The sequence below is a fragment of the Biomphalaria glabrata genome, chromosome 1 (assembly GCF_947242115.1).
Source record: "Biomphalaria glabrata chromosome 1, xgBioGlab47.1, whole genome shotgun sequence".
Classification (NCBI taxonomy): Eukaryota; Metazoa; Mollusca; class Gastropoda; family Planorbidae; genus Biomphalaria; species Biomphalaria glabrata.
Genome location: NC_074711.1, coordinates 40,304,937 through 40,326,303, shown reverse-complemented (window position 1 = coordinate 40,326,303; position 21,367 = coordinate 40,304,937). Strand labels below are relative to the sequence as shown.

The 21,367-nt window shown below is 34.9% G+C and overlaps 1 protein-coding gene across 12 annotated transcripts in view; it reads right to left on the bottom strand.

Moving 5' to 3' along the window:
- The window catches only part of LOC106069981 (natural resistance-associated macrophage protein 2-like), a 71,743-nt gene that overhangs the window by 7,415 nt on the left and 42,961 nt on the right, over window positions 1–21,367 (bottom strand). For 6 of the 12 annotated variants that reach the window (XM_056036431.1, XM_056036421.1, XM_056036448.1 and 3 more), the window contains 12 exons: window positions 9,258–9,409; window positions 8,882–9,007; window positions 8,284–8,510; window positions 5,395–5,533; window positions 4,202–4,357; window positions 3,412–3,570; window positions 3,273–3,320; window positions 3,118–3,150; window positions 2,897–3,016; window positions 2,545–2,768; window positions 1,377–1,533; window positions 1,212–1,262 (listed from right to left, as the gene is read on the bottom strand). In XM_056036431.1, the coding sequence (XP_055892406.1) occupies window positions 1,212–1,262; window positions 1,377–1,533; window positions 2,545–2,768; window positions 2,897–3,016; window positions 3,118–3,150; window positions 3,273–3,320; window positions 3,412–3,570; window positions 4,202–4,357; window positions 5,395–5,533; window positions 8,284–8,510; window positions 8,882–9,007; window positions 9,258–9,409 (1,592 nt within the window). Of the gene's footprint in view, window positions 1–2; window positions 518–1,211; window positions 1,263–1,376; window positions 1,534–2,544; window positions 2,769–2,896; window positions 3,017–3,117; window positions 3,151–3,272; window positions 3,321–3,411; window positions 3,571–4,201; window positions 4,358–5,394; window positions 5,534–8,283; window positions 8,511–8,881; window positions 9,008–9,257; window positions 9,410–9,494; window positions 9,641–9,981; window positions 10,119–10,849; window positions 10,992–16,797; window positions 16,892–17,484; window positions 17,628–21,367 lie in introns of those variants that run through there. The other 6 variants (XM_056036487.1, XM_013229768.2, XM_056036472.1 and 3 more) reach the window with 6 other exon arrangements.

Here is a 21,367-nt window from a genome sequence, read left to right as displayed (position 1 = left end):
AATATTTCCAGTTTTTAAAGATAGTATTCTCTTAGTCTTAAGAGTATGTAGTTAACAAGTATGGACTAGGCATCAAAGAATTTATAAAGTTGGACCATTGCATTAGTCACTTACTGAAGTAAAAACTTTTTGTCACTGGTAAATTCATAAGAACTTCACTTGCATGTCATAATTTTTGAGAGAATTTAGTGTATTAATAAATAAATTCATTAAACCCACTCACCATTTTAAAGCATTCATAGTAATAATAATTTGTGTTATTTTTAAATGGCCCACAGTAACCACTTGAAAAAATATATTAAGCTTTTTTATATCTTAAAACATTAATTAAATAACAAATATTCAAAATCTATAAATAAATGTTTCTTACAACTTTGCTTTAGCTCTGCCAGAAATTAATTTAAACTTTGCAATAGATTACTCTTATTCTATGGATCAAAGAATAGTTCAATTATTTAAAATATTAAAATTCTGAAAAACATTCCAACAGAGCCTAGAAACCCAAGGTAAAGTCAGCCTGCAAGGAATGAACATATCATGAATCAATTAGTTATAGGGTCCTATTGGGCTAAGGATTAACTTAACTTTACAGTTAATGAACTTCAGACACAAATAGTTTAAGTGCTTATTCAATAAATCCTATTAATAAATCTTTACTTAGTTTTTACATTAAAATATTTTAGTATTAATTTGTGTTCTACGATTAACTTGTTTTAAGAACAGAGTAATTTGTCTCTACTCATCTTTTTGCAAATTTGCATACTATTTTTGTAACTGGCATGCTGTTTTGCATTTAATGTCCCAATTAAAAAATGTTTTTTCAGAGATGATGCATGAAGAAGATTCATTAAACTTCATCTAAACAACACTTTAAATGTATTTTGTCAACACCAAAAGCAGTAGATTTGCTTTAATTAAAATTATTATTTGAAAAGTTTGTAAATATTGTTTATATCCTTTTATTTCTAAAGTAAGTTTTCGTAGATCTCAAACTTTCTTCAGCAGTACAGAAATTAGAACTACTATTATAGTGCCATTCCTAACATGATTACTCATACCCTTTACTGCTGTAAGTGACTGATACAAAAAAGGTAGATATGTACAAATATATAATACTCTTGGGAAACAGGATTCAATAATCAAGTTATGGTGTCAAGGTGGCTTTGATAGCCAAGGTAAACAGGATTTAACTTAGGAGGTAAGAACCTTACCGGTACTTTTGTTAAGAACTTAAATCCCATCACTGACATACAAAACAAAGTCTGAAAATATATTTTGTTTAAACATACAGTATTACATTTTTATGTAAACTAAACTGTATTTTAAAATTTTGTTCTGTAGTGTAATAAAAATAAAGAATTGGGAAAACCACTTACCAAGTAAAACAGGAATAAGAGATAAAGAAACACAGCTATACTAATGCTTAAGTAGATGGCCCAGTGTTCTGGTAGTTGTTGTATATAGACAATGACAAAATACATATTGATCCCAATCACAACAGCAGCCAGTAGACAAGCAATAGTCTTCATTATTCTAGAATAAATTAAGTTCATGTAGTGTCAGAACAATCTGCATAAAAATACTTATTAACATATGCACTTTATGATAATAATTCAAGTCTAACAACAACTAAAAAAAAATAATAGCCAATTAAATTGAACAGTCTAATTACAAAAAAAAAAACAAGCTTGAAAAAAATAAGGTGATTTTTTTGTGCTGGAGAATCAAGAGACAGTGAGTAATAAAGTAGGGTCCAAATACATTTGCATTCTCTCCATTATTATATTCAATGAACTCATTTCCCTCCTGGTCAAGAAGTTTTTACCAGGAATGAATTAGTGAAGTGATGTGCAAACTTCAGCCCAATGGAAAGGTTTAATCCGGCCTGTCACATGTTTCGTAATAATAATTAAAAATAACAATTTCACTTACAATGTAAAAATTCAAGCTCAATTAATATGCCAATTTAGTTTTTTATGTTCATAATAGTAGCATCAACTGATTTGAAATTCACAAAAGTGCATTAAATGCAGTTTTGGAGAATGTTAAATGCTGTTTAAACAAGAAATTGTTGAGACAGCTTTTGTTGTTATTTTATTTCATGTGCATGTTAGTAAAATATTTTCAAAAACATCAAATAAAAAGCCTGGGCTCATTCAGAATGTTCTGGTTGAGATGGATGTAGATGTACTTTTTACACATTTTTTTAAAGATAAACCACTATGCCTCATTCACAATGAAAACATGCTCTTTCATAAGGAGATTAATCTATTCAAACATTTGCAAATGTAATAACACCCTTTATATATCCATGACCAATGACCAAAAAAAAAAAAAGCCAAGAAACTCTGAAAAGAATAACTAGACCAGTTAAATCTTTTTCAAAAAGTTGATAGTTCTCAGAAAGCAGTTAGTTAAAAATGAATGGTTGATTGACTCACAAGTAAAAGTATATAAAGTTTTTATATGAAAGGTTTTTTTGTAGCTTAAAAAAAATGGGATGATGGTTATGTAAGCTATATTGGGAAAAAAAAGGCTTTTTACCTTCCATTCTGAAATTCAGCCATAATAACAGGTGAAGATGTAAAAGTAATAATTGGTAACAATGCAAAAGGAAGCTGGAGGCTCATGAGGACATTGAGTAGATCATTCATAGTTGTCATGTCATCCATCCCAGAAAATATGGCTACCAAAACTGTGGGTAATATAGCTATGGTTCTAGTCAGCAACACTCGCTGCCATCTTTTCCAAGAAAGATTTAAGAAACCCTGTTATTGTATGCAAAGAGAGAGAAATGGTTATTAAAGAAGTGGAAGAAAAATTAATACAAGGGACAATATATTAAAGATAAGAATTTTCCATATGATAAGAAAAAAAAAACCAACTAAATCTTTACCTCCATCACAAACTGCCCAGTGTAGGTGCCTGTCATTGTGGAACTCTGGCCAGCAGCAAGAATGCCAACTGCCCAGATGTACATGGCTGGAGTACCAAACTCACATCCTAAAAACACACCCTGAAAACAACATACCGGGTACTAGCTAAAAGCCAATAACTTTTTTTTTAGTTTTAAAAGTATTATTCTTACGTATAAAAGAAATAGAATGCTTTACTTACTCCTCTATATATATCAACAGAAAGCTCTGAAGTCTGGAATGAATGAAAAGTTTTATCACAAATTTTATAACAAGAAGTTAATCTTTTTTTTTTTTAAATAAAAAAAACAACTTTAAAAAAATACTGTTAAAAATTTTCAGAAGAATATTACTCACATTAAAAATACTGGAATGTGGATTATTATGTTTCAAACAATTTTGGTACTGTAAAAAATTCATAAATATATCAGTATATACATTTTATTAAAAATTGTATTAAAAACTAATATCATTTTCAATTTCATTCATAACTCACCACATCTGTAGCATTTTTTCCATAAAAACCTTCAGCAAAAACAGACACAACAAAAATGTTGATAATAAAAGAAACAAATAATGCGATGGCTGCCTCAATGAAGAAATATTTGTTGGCCTCTTTTATTTCACCTCTCTTTGATCTGTTGACATCTCGGGACTGAAAATGTGTTCAACAAAATTTATAGAGTTTTGAATACAATGCGATTTGGTGTTAATTAGTTATAACAGAAATAGATAACCCAAGCTTTGAACTGAAACTACAGATAGCCTAAATGTAGATTACACAACAAAAACCATAGCCTAGTAGTCTGTTCAAAAAAAATAATTTCTAGACTATGTTGTTGCATAAACCACTTGGCTACCTATAAAGGGGCTGAAGTTAACATCCTGATTTGCTGAGAACCTAAAAGCAGATACTCCTTCCTCACTAGTCCACAAATGAACCTAAAAGCAGATACCCCTTCCTCACTAGTCCACAAAAGACCCTAAAAGCAGATACCCCTACCTCACTAGTCCACAAAAGAGTATGGACCAAAGCACAATGTGCAGCATAAAAAATATGTCAATGAATAATTGTGCCAAGTTTCAGCTTGATCAGAGAATGGGTGTGGGAGAAATAACATGTACACACTTTTTACCAGATAGACAGAGTGAGTTGATATAAGATTTGTAAAAATATATATATATGCTGAAAGAAGTGTATTGCAATTATCCGAAACAAAGCTTTCTTTTTCTCATAAGTAAAAAGAGTGATGCTTTTTTTTACTGCATGGTCTACATGTGGTTACCTTGACAAGTGCTGAGTGAAGATAAATGTTGTGAGGCATGATGATGGCCCCTACTATTCCTACACCTTGCAACAACTGTTCTGATCCACAGCCCTCACAGTAAGGAACAAATAATCCCTTCAAAACTTGTGTTTGATCAGGACTTACTCTGATGTACTGAGAGCATAAAATCATTTTTGTCAATAATTAGACATTTTTATTTTACTCTCCCCTAAACATCAATAACATTTTAATGTGTACTAGTATTCTGCAAAATATAGAAATAAAAAGTTGTCATTAAAAACATATAGGTAATACTTTATATTTGCCTGGTTATGATTGAGCTATGTCTATTTTTTAAAGTTTTGGACCTGGAAGGCCAACTAGTATGTGATATGTGCTTTCGACTGTCGTCACAATGTGCCCAAATTCAAACCTCCAAACATCCACTTCCACCTGCAAAAGGTTGGGGCTAGGACATAAAATCTCAAAAGCAAACTTCTTAAACTTGTAAAATAAACAAAACAAAAAGGTGAAAGGAGCCAGTGCTGCATTTTCAAAATACTGTGACCATAATTGAGGGTTGAAAAATTTGAAATAATGGTAGAAAGTCATCAAAAAATATTACAAATTTAATAACTATTAGTTCATGTGTGATATCCTTCAGATACGCTTGAGATGGATATGCCAGACCATTTACAAGCCTGCATCCAACATTACAAGACAATTAGCCCTTGCCTGGAACAAGACCAATTGTTATAGAAGGCCTGAACACTGACCAGCAATGTCACAACCTGTGGGCAGTTTAGACCAATAGCTCATTGCCATGTCACAGGTCTGTATGGAGAGAGGAAAAGGGGATGGCCCAGAAATACATGGCACTGTTGATTTGGAAGCAGATGGGCATAATGTAGGAACGGAAAGACCTGCTCCAGAACTGAGACACCTGGAGGAAGCTGGTTGTTAACCTAATGCCTCAGACAGGACCATAGGCAGAGATGAGTACTCACAATAAATAAATAAATGTGTTTTTTTTTTAATTATAAAATCTTGTGTACATCATATCAAACATTTCTAAGTCAAGTAACAAAATTTCAACCTCAACTTTTACAAGACAAACTTTTCTTTTACGTTGTATAAAAGACTAGCTTCATAAACTTTTAAATTGTATAATAAAATCTTCATCAAGTCTTACACATCTAAAAAAAACTAACCTCATAACCAAACATGATGGCCATTACTGTAATAAGAAAACAGAAGAAACCCTCAAGTTTCCTGAGGCCATAACGGTCAATCAGTAAAAAGGTCAATGTATCAGCAATAGTTATAATGACACCAGCATATAGAGGGATCCTGTAAAGATTGTTTAAAATTTTAATACATTTTGGTTAATAGAAATAATCTTTGATTATTGCTCTTCAAAGACATATACTAAGTTTAAATTAATCATTTTTTGACTATTCTAAGTATCACATAGCTTTTATTTAAAATACCACCTCAACATCCCTAATAATAGGCAGCATTTACAGACCACCAAATTCTAGTTTAGAATACATGCAGGAACTATGTAATCAGATTACGACACTTAAAGAGACAAATAAAAATGCAGTTTTTTGGATTATGGGTGATTTCAACCTACCTGATATAAATTGGAAAACACTAACCATAGATAAACACCAAAACCTTAAGGACATAAATGAGCTTTTCATAGAAACTTTACACAACCTAAGTTTAGATCAAATCATTAAAAAGCCAACTAGATTAAACAACACATTAGATCTCTTCTTAACCAACAGACCTGGATTAGTAGTTGATTATGATATTATCCCTGGTCTATCAGATCATGAGATCATAAAAATACACAGTCAGATAAAAGCAGTAGCCAATACAAAACCCAAAAGAAAAATCTTACTCTGGAATAAATGTAACCTAACACAACTACACCAAGCTGCATTAAACTTTCAACAAACATTCTTATTAGAAAAAGACATTAACCAACCAGTCGATGACCTCTGGAATTTCATTAAAAACCATCTTAAAAGCATTATAGAAAATCAAATACCAACTAAATACACATCAAACAAAATAAATAAATGCTGGTTTAATAATAGACTAAAGAAGCTTTGTAAACAGAAGGAAAACCTATATAGAAAATTTAAAGAAACTAATGCAGAAAGAGTTTACAAAAAGTATATAAAAATTAAACACTTAACCCAAAAAATAAGCAGACAGCTGCAGAGTGAATACATAAACAATGTAATATCTAAAGACAACAACAAAAACCTATGGTCATACATTAAGTCTAAGAAAATGGAAACAACAGGCGTAGCGCCATTAAAAGATGAACATAACATAATACATAATGATAATGAAACTAAAGCAAACATTCTAAACAAATACTTTGCATCAGCATTCTCAGCCCCAGGAGACAAAGACATATTACTGAATTTGAACCAAGTAGACAACATAGAAGATATAGTAGTACAAGAAAATGGAATTCAAAAACTATTAGCCAACACCAAACCAAATAAAGCTTCTGGACCTGATGGTATTCCAGCTAGATTACTCAAAGAACTAAGTAATGAGCTAGCCCCAGTGTTCAAAATACTCTTTCAGGCTTCACTTAACCAGGGCAGAGTACCAAAGGACTGGAAAGAAGCTAATGTCACCCCCCTATTTAAAAAAGGAGAAAAATCTGACCCAGGAAACTACAGACCAGTATCACTTACCAGCATCACATGTAAAATCCTAGAACACATAATATGTAGCAACATCATAAACCACTTAGACAAACATAATGTCCTCACACCATACCAACATGGCTTTAGGAAATATAGATCATGTGAAACACAACTAATAGGACTAATTAATGATTTTTCAAAAGGTTTAGATAATAGTGAACAAATAGATGCTATCTTACTAGATTTTTCTAAGGCTTTTGACAAAGTTCACCACCATAGTTTGCTTAAAAAATTAAAATATTTCGGCATTAATGGTCCACTGCATCAGTGGATTAAAGACTTTCTGATAGGGAGAGAACAAACTGTAATAATAAATGGCTCTAAATCAACACCGATAACAGTAAACTCAGGTGTACCTCAAGGAACAGTCTTGGGTCCACTACTAATTTTAATTTACATAAATGATTTACCAAATTGCATTACTTCAGGAACAAAAGTCAGATTATTTGCAGACGATTGCATAATATATAGAACAATAAAAACAACACAAGACACAGATATTTTACAAAGAGAATTAGATGAATTACAGAAATGGGAATCAAATTGGAGCATGTCTTTCCACCCAGAAAAATGTCAGTTGTTAAGAGTAACAAAAAAACTAAAACAAATTAATTCCACTTATTTTATTCATGGCAAACCAGTAACACAGACTAAAAACGCAAAATACCTAGGTGTTATAATAAATGAAAAACTGTCATGGAATCCACATATTGATGAAACTACAAAAAAATCAAACAAAGCATTAGGATTTATTAAAAGAAATTTCCATAAATCAAATAAGAACATAAAACTAAAATGTTATTTAACCTTGGTTAGGCCAATAATAGAATATGCATCCTCTGTTTGGGACCCCTCAACTCAAGAAAACATTAAGAAACTAGAACAGACACAAAATAGAGCAGTGCGATTCATAACAAACGAATATTCACATTTGACTAGAGTAACACCTTTAGTAAAATCACTAAATTTAGAAAGCCTTCAGGACAGAAGGCTCAAAAGTAAAGTAGCAATAATACATAAAACACTGAACCACAATCTTCAAATACAAAAACAAAATTTAATAAAATACTCTGAAAGACACAAAGATAAAGGCACATTCCTCGTCCCATATGCTAGGACAAATTTGTACAAATACTCCTTCTTCCCTAGTGCTATTAGAGCATGGAATGGGTTGCCTGAGCTAGCCAGGAAAACCAGTGACTTGGCAGAATTTAAGTCATTGGTTAATATGCATGACTAAATGCATGACGCGTAGGACGTAATCATCTTCTTTTTTGAAGTAACGTCTGTATTATATAAGATAAGATAAGAAGATAAAATAGTGCTTATGAAGTATTTACTTAGATATCTATATCTTCATACTTTCCATCAGAGAGTAAATAAAATGCAATAGCAGTGCCAATGACTTCCTGCATATCAGAGCCTATGATAGCTATTTCTACCATGATCCATAAAATGATTCTAGGGACCGTTTTGTACTGCTGGTAGCATATTTCTGCAAGATGCTGGCCTGTGACAACACCCAGTCTGGCAGACAAGCGCTGCATGAGAAGGCCCAGTATAGTGGAAGTCATAAGCACCCAGAGAAGCTGTGAAATACAGGCACAAACAAATAAACTATACTATTCCCTAATTAGTCAATAAAGAATTATGAAATCGGTATTAAAAAAAAATGAGAATATGGTACTTGTAATGTTCATTTTTGTCCTTAATCATTTATATAAAAGATTTTTTATCTGTAGATATTTTGGGAAGACATTATATATTTTATCAATTTAACTAAAACAAACTAAACTAAGTATAATGTGTTTCAATATTGCAATGTATAAGTTAGGGTCAAGGGTGTAATAAAAAATTATCTTTTTGTTTTGAAGGAATTTTTGTAGCTTATAAAAAAACAGATATTTAAAAATTCACTATCAAACAATATATCAAAGTGTTAGGATTGACTTAAAGATACCTTGAAGTTAGCAATAGATCCTGATCTGAGATCAGATTCAATATTTCCAGGATCTAGATACGCAATGCTCATAAGAAAGCCTGGACCTGTAAATGCCCAAAGTTTCCTAAAACTGAAAAGTTTATGCTGAAAATATAGACAAATAAATTAAAAACTTTACTTTTGCTCTTAAAACTTTATTCAGAATTATAGATAGAATTATAGATTTTGATACCAAAAAAAACAACACTTTTTTCTTCTTCTACATTTTTTAAAGGAAAATAAAAAAAAAAGTTTCAAAAATGATACCAATAATTTATTTCAATATTAAATTAGATACCCAATTTAAAATTAACAGTTTTCAGAAAACAAAAACAAAAAAAAAAGCTTTACTTACTGAATCAGGATCTGGCACTGAAATCTTTTGATAGAAATAAGTCGAAGTTTCAGAGTTGTTTTCTCTTTTTGGTTTCTTGGCTGGAGAGTTCACATTATTGTCAGTACGCTGTGAGGCTGTGTTCACACCAGATGTTTCCTGCATGGTAAGATCTGTGAAAGGATATAGAGTGCAAATGATGATAATAAATTGTACAATGAACATTTCTTATGACAAACTATAAAACTACACACGTACAGCTATTGTAATGTTCCTTTTCACGGGCACACCTTCAGGCTCCAGAGTTGAATATTGGCTTTAAAATCAGAAGTTTAGTTGAATTAAGTTCCAAATATATGGAATGTGAATAGCGAAAGAGCTTTAAATATAACTGAACTATAGGCCTATGAATAGCTAAGCAATAAGAACAAAAATAAACCTGAATGATAGTGTCATGTGAAAAGATTCAATGCCCTTTCAAAAAATATAGGTCTACCATAAGATATTGAACCAAAGATAAAAAGAGAAGATGGGTAGATATCAAAGATTAGAAAACCTTGTCCTTCACAGAAGATAGGAAAGACCAAGACAGCAAACAGACGGCTAAAAGTATGTTGTGATTTAGTCAGCGGTCGTGCCCCATGTAAAAGAGAGGTAAAAAGAAGTGCCATCTTTCAGACCTTGCGCTCTATTAGGCAGATGATGTTAAAGTCATGTGGCCATCACAACGAAAAACCGCATTTACCTTCACCAACTAAAGTCAGGTACCCATTAGAGTTTGGTGGACTCAAGGGAGCTTTAAAAATCCAGAATGTCAAAATCCCAGTCTTAATCGAGATTCGAATCCACGACCCCAGTTCGGAAGCCAAGTGTTAAACCACTCAGTCACCGCGCCCCCTAGAGGTATAAAAAAGTAAAATAATTTTTTACGATTACATAATAAATATTGGTAGCTCACATTTGAAAAAAAAAATCAATCTTCAAAAAAATCTGAATGCTCCACTATTAAAGAGTAAAATAATTAATTTAACAATCCCAAAGGGTTTAATACAGCATTAAATAATTCTAAAGTAATCTTGTGTGAGTTACGTACGCATTGAAAAGTAAGAGTAAGAGTAAGCAAGAAATAAAAATAGCTCTATATAAAGAATAGCTCTATAAGAGAAAAGATGAAAAGAAGAGAAAAAAAGTTGGAAAGAAGAAAGCGAAAAGGAAGATAGAAAACAATTGCGTAGAAGAGAAAAGATGAAAAGAAGAAAGAGAAAAGGAAGATAGAAAACAATTGCGTAGAAGAGAAAAGATGAATGATACAGGTGAAAGAAAAAGAAGACACGCAAATAAAAAGAAACATTGTCTAGCCAATAGAATACTACCGGTTCATTCGTCAAAATCTACAATGGCCAACTTTTAATTAAGAATCTAGGGATTGATTTGAAGCACTCCAAAAAGCATCTGGTCAATGATCAGTGGGCCACTATTGACAGGAAAGTCATAGACTTTGTATCCAGGTTCCAGCACATGACTCAATAAGCTATGCTAAGTTCGGTGCTACTAAAGACGCTTGGCTATGACAAGTTGGTGAATCTTGAAAAATCTGAAATTCTTAACACTACCTTTCTGCTTTTCCATTCACTTATTCTTCTTTGTACTTGTTCTAAGAGTTGTGTTGCGTCTAAGACTCTTGGAACTCAAGGCATATAGAGGTTTGTCTCCATGTCCATGTCTGAAACAATGTTCTGGAAAAGATACGAGCAGAGGTACATTTTTGCATCACTATTGGCTCGTCTCCGAAGACTCTTGGGCTAGAAGTAAGACCAAAAGACCAGGAATTTCCCCAATATTCCTTTTCTGTACCACATCAGACGTGCAGGTCTCCGCCATAATAACGATCCATTGAGAAACGGTATGTGGATAGTGACATGTTTGTTGGGGCTTTCTTCCATCCCTGCCAGTGCAATGGACTTGGTCCATAGGCAACTCAACGGGAGGTTCTGTTTTACTTCCCTACTGATCTAATTCTCCTCTAACGACCGTTTCCACCCGAGCGCCACGTTGAGGCTGAGGGGCATTGCCCTGGTTCATACAAACGGTAGATCTAGGAGCTACAATGTATAAGACTCCCACTGAAAAACAACAACAACGTGTATTCACTATTTCGATATGATATCAATTGCTCTTTCCGTTTCTAGAACATATCAATGCATATAACATTAATCATATATATATATATATATATATATATATATATATATATAGGCTATATATATATATATATATATATGCCATAAAGAAAAAAGAAGCTGTGTAGGGGTTGTATTGTAAGGGTCCTCTAGTAAGCCAAAATGTATCGTGTATATATATATTTTTTACTAATAAGTTAATTTATAAACCATATCGGCACGATTGAAGTAGCCCGTATACGCACCTAATGTGTCTAGAACCTAATGTGCCCTAGCATAAATGTGCAAACTATAAGCGCGCCAATTAGGGCATCTTACGGCAGCAACTAGGCAAAGGGGGATAACCGTAATAAATACGCTACATCATCTTATCTTATCTTCTTATCTTATATACTACAGACGTTACTTCAAAAAAGAAGATGATTACGTCCTACGCGTCATGCATTTAGTCATGCATATTAACCAATGACTTAAATTCAGCCAAGTCACTGGTTTTCCTGGCTAACTCAGGCAACCCATTCCATGCTCTAATAGCACTAGGGAAGAAGGAGTGTTTGTAGAAATTTGTCCTAGCATATGGGATGAGGAATGTGCCTTTATCTTTGTGTCTTCCAGAGTATTTTATTAAATTTTGTTTTTGTATTTGAAGATTATGGTTCAGTGTTTTATGTATGATTGCTACTTTACTTTTGAGCTTTCTGTCCTGAAGGCTTTCTAAATTTAGTGATTTTACTAAAGGTGTTACTCTAGTCAAATGTGAATATTCGTTTGTTATGAATCTCACTGCTCTATTTTGTGTCTGTTCCAGTTTTTTAATGTTTTCTTGAGTTGAGGGGTCCCAAACGGAGGATGCATATTCTATTATTGGCCTAACCAAGGTTAAATAACATTTTAGTTTTATGTTCTTATTTGATTTATAGAAATTTCTTTTAATAAATCCTAATGCTTTGTTTGATTTTTTTTTTATAGTTACATCAATATGTGGATTCCATGACAGTTTTTCATTTATTATAACACCTAGGTATTTTGCGTTTTTAGTCTGTGTTACTGGTTTGCCATGAATAAGATAAGTGGAATTAATTTGTTTTAGTTTTTTTGTTACTCTTAACGACTGACATTTTTCTGGGTGGAAAGACATGCTCCAATTTGATTCCCATTTCTGTAATTCATCTAATTCTCTTTGTAAAATATCTGTGTCTTGTGTTGTTTTTATTGTTCTATATATTATGCAATCGTCTGCAAATAATCTGACTTTTGTTCCTGAAGTAATGCAATTTGGTAAATCATTTATGTAAATTAAAATTAGTAGTGGACCCAAGACTGTTCCTTGAGGTACACCTGAGTTTACTGTTATCGGTGTTGATTTAGAGCCATTTATTATTACAGTTTGTTCTCTCCCTATCAGAAAATCTTTAATCCACTGATGCAGTGGTCCATTAATGCCAAAATATTTTAATTTTTTAAGCAAACTATGGTGGTGAACTTTGTCAAAAGCCTTAGAAAAATCTAGTAAGATAGCATCTATTTGTTCACTATTATCTAAACCTTTAGAAAAATCATCATTTAGTCCTATTAGTTGTGTTTCACATGATCTATATTTCCTAAAGCCATGTTGGTATGGTGTGAGGACATTATGTTTGTCTAAGTGGTTTCTGATGTTACTACATATTATGTGTTCTAGGATTTTACATGTAATGCTGGTAAGTGATACTGGTCTGTAGTTTCCTGGGTCAGATTTTTCTCCTTTTTTTAAATAGGGGGGTGACATTAGCTTCTTTCCTGTCCTTTGGTACTCTGCCCTGGTTAAGCGAAGCCTGAAAGAGTATTTTGAACACTGGGGCTAGCTCATTGCTAAGTTCTTTGAGTAATCTAGCTGGAATACCATCAGGTCCAGACGCTTTATTTGGTTTGGTGTTGGCTAATAGTTTTTGAATTTCATTTTCTTGTACTACTATATCTTCTATGTTGTCTACTTGGTTCAAATTCAGTAATATATCTTTGTCTCCTTGGGCTGAGAATGCTGATGCAAAGTATTTGTTTAGGATGTTTGCTTTAATTTCATTATCATTATGTATTATGTTATGTTCAACTTTTAATGGCGCTATGCCTGTTGTTTCCATTTTCTTAGACTTAATGTATGACCATTGGTTTTTGTTGTTATCTTTAAATATTACATTGTTTATGTATTCACTCTGCAGCTGTCTGCTTACTTTTTGGATTAAGTGTTTAATTTTTATATACTTTTTGTAAACTCTTTCTGCCTTAGTTTCTTTAAATTTTCTATATAGGTTTTCATTCTGTTTACATAGCTTCTTTAGTCTATTATTAAGCCAGCATTTATTTATTTTGTTTAATGTTTATTTAGTTGGTATATGATTTTCTATAATGCTTTTAAGATGGTTTTTAATGAAATTCCAGAGGTCATCGACTGGTTGGTTAATGTCTTTTTCTAATAAGAATGTTTGTTGAAAGTTTAATGCAGCTTGGTGTAGTTGTGTTAGGTTACATTTATTCCAGAGTAAGATTTTTCTTTTGGGTACAAGAGTTGTAGTTTTAGTTTATCGAAACAGATGACGCATAGGACTTCTCTAGTATCCATTGTTAAGATGATAATTTATAAGCCAAAAGTGTTAATGCCACTAAAAACTGATGATGCAATTGTGGATTATGACGCTCGGCAAAGAACAGTTGACATCGAGATAGTGAATACACGCGTTTTAAAAAGTCCCTCTTCTACATTGTAACTCGTCTCCTTCCAGTCTAGTCCTAGTTATAATCTGTCTCTTGTGTTAGCTCAAAAGATCAACGCATACAATTTGGCTAATATATCACCACAAGACTTTGTATATAAGTTGATCCCCACTGCCTTTAAGTCACGTCGATCTGCTGCTGTTGTTTTTTTTCCTAAAAGCCGTCACAACATAGTTATAATCAGTCTCTTGTGTAAGCTAGAAAGATCCACGCATACAATTAGGCCTATATATCACCACAAGACTTTGTTTGTAAGTTGATCCCCACTGCCTTAAGTCACGTCGATCTGTCGTTTTTTTTTAAAGGCCGTCACGACATTGTATTCCCTGAAGATCTACAGAAAGTGTTTATAAACTAAGGTCGTGAAGAAGAACACGAGTCTAGTGCACAGTGTTTTTAGATCTAGTGTATGTAGGTCACATATAGGTCTAAGATGTAGATTATATGTTAGCTCTGAGTAGGTTATAGATCTAGCAGTCTCACGATTAGAATATAGGCCTATACTGTGTGCTGTACCTTGGTTGCTCGTCCTAGTTCACGTGACTCTTAAATCAATTGACAATTTTTAGTTAGTGCTATAAAAATTAACATTGTAAAAAATAACGTTATGAACGGATTCATGCAAATTAACGATACGTCTTTAAGAAACTGCACATAGCATGCCTGAATAGAGATGGTATAGATTTATAGATTAATTAATATTAAGGTATTAAGTGCATGTAGTGATTCCAATCAAAAATAGTTTTTTATATAGTTTATTATACTGTTGTAACCCTATTCGCGACGCAATAGGGTTAACTGTGTGTGATCAGCTGACATGTGTGACTCAGGCCAGTAATACAGTTTAGCGTGCTATATTGAAGTGCAAAGGACAGTACTGGTATGAACTTTGCACGTGAATAGGACCCGTCACCCGGGTTATGGTCATCTGATCATAAGCCTGCATGGACCAGAGACAGTGTGTGTAAGGCAGTGCAGTTCAAGACAGGACAGCGAGTAGACCGGGACTGTTGTCTGCCATAAAGTCGGTCCTGGTGGAGTCCTGAAGTGAATGTACGAGTCCAGGAAGAGATAGAGACGAGTTTATTAGTTTAGTACGGTGATGTACAGTATAGCATTTTTAGTGTTGATGTATTGCCAATGGTGTCATATTGGCTGTTTTGTGTCAAGTTCTTGATGTGTTGTGTGTTTAGCAGTGTTTACAGAAGGCCTGATTAGGAGAGAGAATCGTAACAATACACTACATTGTCCCGTACTGCCGACCTATAATAAATATAAAGATGACTATATCCTATTTTATATATCACAGACGTTACTTCAAAAAAAAATTACGTCCTACGCATTTCATGAGTAAATTTTGTCATGCATGTTCATCAATGACATTAACTCTGCTAAGTCTTTGGTTTTCCTGGCTGATTCAGGCAACCCATTCCATTCTCTAATGGCACCAGAGAAGAAGGAGCAGTTGCACGAATTTGTTCTAGCATAAGGAATAAGAAATTAGCCTCTATCTTTGTGTCTTTCTTGAGTCTTTCTAACAGTGGCGTAGCTAGGGTGGGGGAGGAGGGGGGGGGAAGAATTTGAAGATCCCCAAATGAGTGTTCGAAATTCGTATTAAAATACATTAAATATTACGTTACTCTTACTTTTCATGTTGTTATGTAAGTTAGCGATCTTGTTGTATGTATTCCACACAGATTATTAACTCTTTCCATGAGGGGTAACTCTCAATTTCAAGGAGAAACTTCCACAGCGCTGACTAGTGCCGTGTTACTCTCAGGAAGTAACTTGGTATATAGGGTAGTTTATTTCATCATCTTTATCATATAAGAAGAAAAACCTAATAAGAGCACTGAAAACAAAGGAGTCCATGAATGTGTCGAAGAAAAGTATCACTATTCATACAAAGATAAAGCAGTCGAAGAAGTGAAAATGTCTCTTGATGAGAGAAGTTGTGCTGAAAAGACTACATGGGGATGCATTTTGCTAGAGTCAGAGAAAACATCTGAAGTAAGTGATACAGATGATGAGTCAAGTGATGGTCTTCCAAAATCACTTTCTCCAGAAGTGGAAGAAACTCTAATTAAGTACAAAGACTTCGGATATATCCAGCCTGAAATTTTATCTGAGGAACTGCAAGCAAAATTATGTTAAAGGGTAGCTTATTTTTCCAAAAAAATATAAACGGTTTTTTTGTTTCAGTAGAGTTTACCCAAAATAAATCACGAAGTTTGACATCATCATGGTTCACTAGATAGCTTCCAACAGGAGAAATTTGCAACCGATCTTGGCTCCTCTTCTCTCCACACTTGGGATGTCTATTTTGTTTTGCATGTGTTCTGTTTTATGAGGCATCAGAAAAGACATCTAGTGCATTGAGCAAAACAGGAGTTAGTTTCACCAAATGGAAGAAACCAGAGAGACTGAAATAACATGAAGAAGGAGTCCACCACAGACACGCTTTTTTGAAGTGGAAGCTAGAAGAAGAAAAGCTTAAGGAAGAACCAGATGAACTGTCACAAATGTTTCATGCGCAAATTTGAAAAAAAAAAAAAAGCAATATTGGAGACATATTCTTAAGCGTGTAGCAGCAGCTATTAAGTACGTAGCAAAAACAAACTCAAACTTACGTGGTCACAACGAAAAACTGAATTCCCCCAATCCTAGGAACTTCCTAGCATCTTTGAAATTTCTTGCAGAATTTGATGAAGTTACTAAGCACCACTTACATAGAATCGAATATGGAAAGACACATTAAGTTGTCACCAGAAATTCAAAATTAATAAACTTGATGGGCAATAAAGTTAGGGAATTGTTGGGAAAGTCTAGCAAGTTTGTTACTTTTCTCTGATGCTTGATTCCACCCCAGATGTTTCTCATCAAGATATATATAGCCTATATATATATATATATATATATATTACAATACTCTTGGACTTGTTTTTAATTGGAATTGTATACCACTTATTACCTTGATTATATAAAGTAGCTCTGAGCTCTTTCATGTGAACGCATCAAAAACATAAACCAATAACTTAGAGCATTAGCAATTGTTTAACCTTATGCCGTGTTGTGTTGTTGATGTTAGACTATTTTGAATTAAACTTACAAGACGACACACGATAAATAGGCTTAAACATTTTGTTGATTATAATATAGAGTTGTCTGTAGACCCGATACATTATATTTTTAGACTAGAGCTGCATTGCACTGAACATTTAAAAAAAATCTTATCTTATCTTATATAATACAGACGTTACTTCAAAAAAAAAGATGATTACGTCCTACGCGTCATGCAAATCAATATATAAACCTACCGATTCAGTTTCAACACAAATCTATTAAATCTATAAATCCTTCATTCTATGCAAAGTGAGAAAGTCAACTGCAAGACTTGGTTACAAATTGTAACAAGGGAGTTTTTCACTGAAACAGGGAAGGGTAAAGGAGAACACTCACGTGTCACGTGCCGAACAAGACGTGACCTACTTTTCTTATGAAGTCTATATCGCCCACAGGCCACAGATTGTGTTAAATTCGTTTATATTTAGAAATCTACATTTAGGGTCTAATTTTTACAAAACGTATATCAACGCACTCTGTCTGTCTGCCTGTCTGTCTATCTGATAAAAACGTTATTTCTCCGACACTCAATCTCGATCAAGCTGAAATTGTGCACAATGATTTCTTTGACCTGACAACATAAGAATCATAGAAAAATTAACCAATTAGTTAATTTACTATTGGTAATTAGTTTTTTAGCGGCCCCCGAAAGAAAAGACACTATTAGTTTTGTGCGAAATATCTGTCCGTCTGTCCCGTTTAGATCTCGTAAACTAGAAAAGATATTGAAAATCCGACATCACAATATTTTAGACCATTCAAAGTTCTGATGCAAAGGCTACATTTTTTTTCTGAAAGCGAAAAATCTAATTTTTAAAATCAGTTATGCAAGCATTTTTTTAAAGAGAAAAAGCTAATTAGTATGCATCATAATTTAGACCTAATTTAAAACGAATAGTAATCTTGTAAACTTCATTTTCCTAAATTATTTTATATAGGAAGAATAGTACAGAGGATTCGAATAAGAGGTCGAACTTTTTCAAAACAATTGGATCAATTATAAGACATCAGTTAGGCCAGGGGAGGCGCGGTGTCTGAGCGTTAAAGCGCTTGGCTTCCGAACCGGGGGTCCCTGGTTCGAATCCTGGTGAAGACTGGGATTTTCAACTTTGGAATCTTTGGGCGCCTCTGAGTCCACTCAGCTCTAATGGGTACCTGACATTAGTTGGGGAAAAGTAAAGGCGGTTGGTCGTTGTGCTGGCTACATGACACCCTCGTTAACCGTAGGCCACAAAAACAGATGAACTTTACATCATCTGCCCTATAGACCACAAGGTCTGAAAGGGGAACTAGTTAGGCCAGGCTCACATCTAACTTTGCATTCACTTGCACCTATCATTTGATCTGCTGCACCGTTGGGGCACTACACAAGATCTGTTAACCTTCTTTCTCCATTCTTATCTCTCATTTGTTTTTCATTCGGATGTTCTTTCTGAAAATATTGAAGCCTGCCTGGGTGGACCACTTCGGGGGCCGATTTTGAGTTTGTGTTGCCACAAAAACTGTCTTTTGTAACCTTGTTTTTTTTTTTTTGCTTTTTTTTTTTGTATCTTGAACAAGGGAAAGAAATTGTACTTGACTAAAGTGGTGGTGTAAACTGAAGTAGTCCCCTTTATAGGTCGTCGCCCTAAACTGAAACAATATATAAGTATACAATATTCTCTAGTAATAAGTATCTCACTAGAAGAGTGTTTAGCACTTCGGACCAAGGAGGTCTGAGTCATGAAATCAAATTCAGGCCATCCCCCCTTTTTTTTAATAAATGCTTTTAAAAAATGATTACAGTAACCTGAGATTAACTCCGATTTGTAACAAGGCAGGGATACCTAGATCTCCCATAGTGCTCTGGTAAGGAATTCTCCTGTACGGCATAGTGCCTCATAGCCTCCATACAAAACTAGTTGACCATTGGATACGTCTAACACTCTTGCAAAAAGTGTACCACCGTTTCTTCTGATTCCCCGCAGTGTCGGCAACGGGCATCAAAATTGGGCCGGAACCGAACAAAATATGCACCAATGGGGCAGTGTCCCGTGCGCAACTGCGCTATTATCAACTTCTCCGACCTTTTTAGCCTCCACCACGGGTCCTCTCAGTTAGGGTGACGCATGTGCTGCCAGACTCCCCTGGCAGTTTCGGAATCATCCCAGGATTTTAACCATCTATCATGTACCCACTCTCGTATAACTGTGTAGCCTGTTGGTACGTACTTTGAAAGTGGGCACGGCCAGCGCTCCTTCTCGTGCTAGAGCATCGGCCACGGCATCGCCCCTCACGCCGCAGTGCGAGGGCACCCACTACATAAAGATGACAGCTCCAATAAGTAGGCGGATGTTCTTTGCGGCGCCTATTCCACCATTTGGGATTTCCCCCCTAAGCCAACCATGGCTTGGCCTTGGAGGCAGGACTGGGAATAGGTAACCATTACAACGGTAGTCGCAACGGTTTTGTATTCACGCAGTTTTTGGAGCATGTGTTTGAGTGAATGTGTTATCGCCGTTAGTTTAGCGTGAAAGCGGGGCCGCATGCGCCTGACAGCTTGTCTGGTTCGAGGTCTGGGTAGCAGATATAGGCCCCGTACCCAGCTCTTACGGAGTCCTTCAGAAACAGCCCGTCTTTGTAACAGTATATAGCATTAGGCGGGTAGGTCTTTAACGTGTCTAATGCCATTTTTCTTAGTAGGTCCGGGTGTATGCGTCGTTTTGTGGCCCCCTCCAACTCGTGTATTGAAAGGTTTATGGGAGGGATGGGCAGTCTCCTCCAGGGCGGACACGTGCTTATCCTGCGTATTGGGACCCGATCAGTGGAGAGAGAAGGTTGCACCCTCAAATTTTCCGCGATGTGTATAAAGGACTTCCCTTTGATCCGATTTTTCTCTCTCCACTGTATCACTAATGTATGGGTCGGGAGCCCTGGTTCGCCCCTTTTATGGCGTTCCAGGGCTGTTAGCATGGCGCGCTGTCTCCTCAGGCTGATAGGAGCCACGTTGGACATAATTTCTGCAGCGGAAGTTGGGCTCGTTCTATAGGTGCCGCAAATGAACCTGAGAGCTTGGACCTGTACACGGTCGAGTGATTCGAGGACCGTCTTGCTTGTGTACACCTGCACAGGCAGGCGGTACTCGATTTGCGATCTGACAGCCCCTATGTACAGTGTGCGGAGCATGTCAGCTCGGGCACCCCACTTTGTACTGGCTAGCTTTCTGAGTAACCCTAACTTCTCCAAGGCTTTTCGTTCAACATCCTGGATGTGCAAGTGCATTGAGAGCTTTCTATCTAGGGTAATGCCTAGGTATTTTGGCGTATTTTCACGTTGGAGTCGCAGCTCATCGAGTTGGAGCTCGAATGGGGCCCCAAGAATGTCGATTCCCAGGTTGAACACGGACCCAGGTCGTTTTGGCAACGTTAATTCGTATCTGTCATTTGGAACAATACCTGGAGATGGTATGGAGGTCGGCTAGCAGCGCTGCCTGTATTTGGTCAGCTTTCTTCCCGGTTGACCAATTGACAATGTCATTCGCATATACCACATTACAGAGTAAAATTCACCCAGGTATCCCTTTTCCCCCCTCCCATTTTCCCACCTGGTCCAGACAAGTGATGGGATCATAACGTAGTGAGAAAACTAAAAGCATGAAATAGCGTTAAACAACAACAACAAATTGGTAAAAATATTATTAGTCGCACAGATTTATTATTGTTAATCTAGAGATATTACACATTTCATTACTGATCCAAACTAATTGGTACAAATACACTTCGTATATAAGCTTTGTTTTTATTTTAAAGTATTTTTAATATATATAAACATGAAAATTTTATATTAAACAAAACAATTAAGTATTGTATTGGCGAGCATAACTGATAGTTAGCCACTAACCGAATAGTTTACCGAAAACTATCCGACCAGACAGCAATTTACTCAAGAATTTATTACGAATTTAAAAACAGGCCCAGCGAGCCATGCAAGTTCAATAACAGACGCAAACATAAATGGAAAAAAAAAGAAAATAAAAGCCGATAATTTCTATGACGTTGAGGAGGTTGAGAATGACTGTGTTGTTAAGGAGCGCTTTCA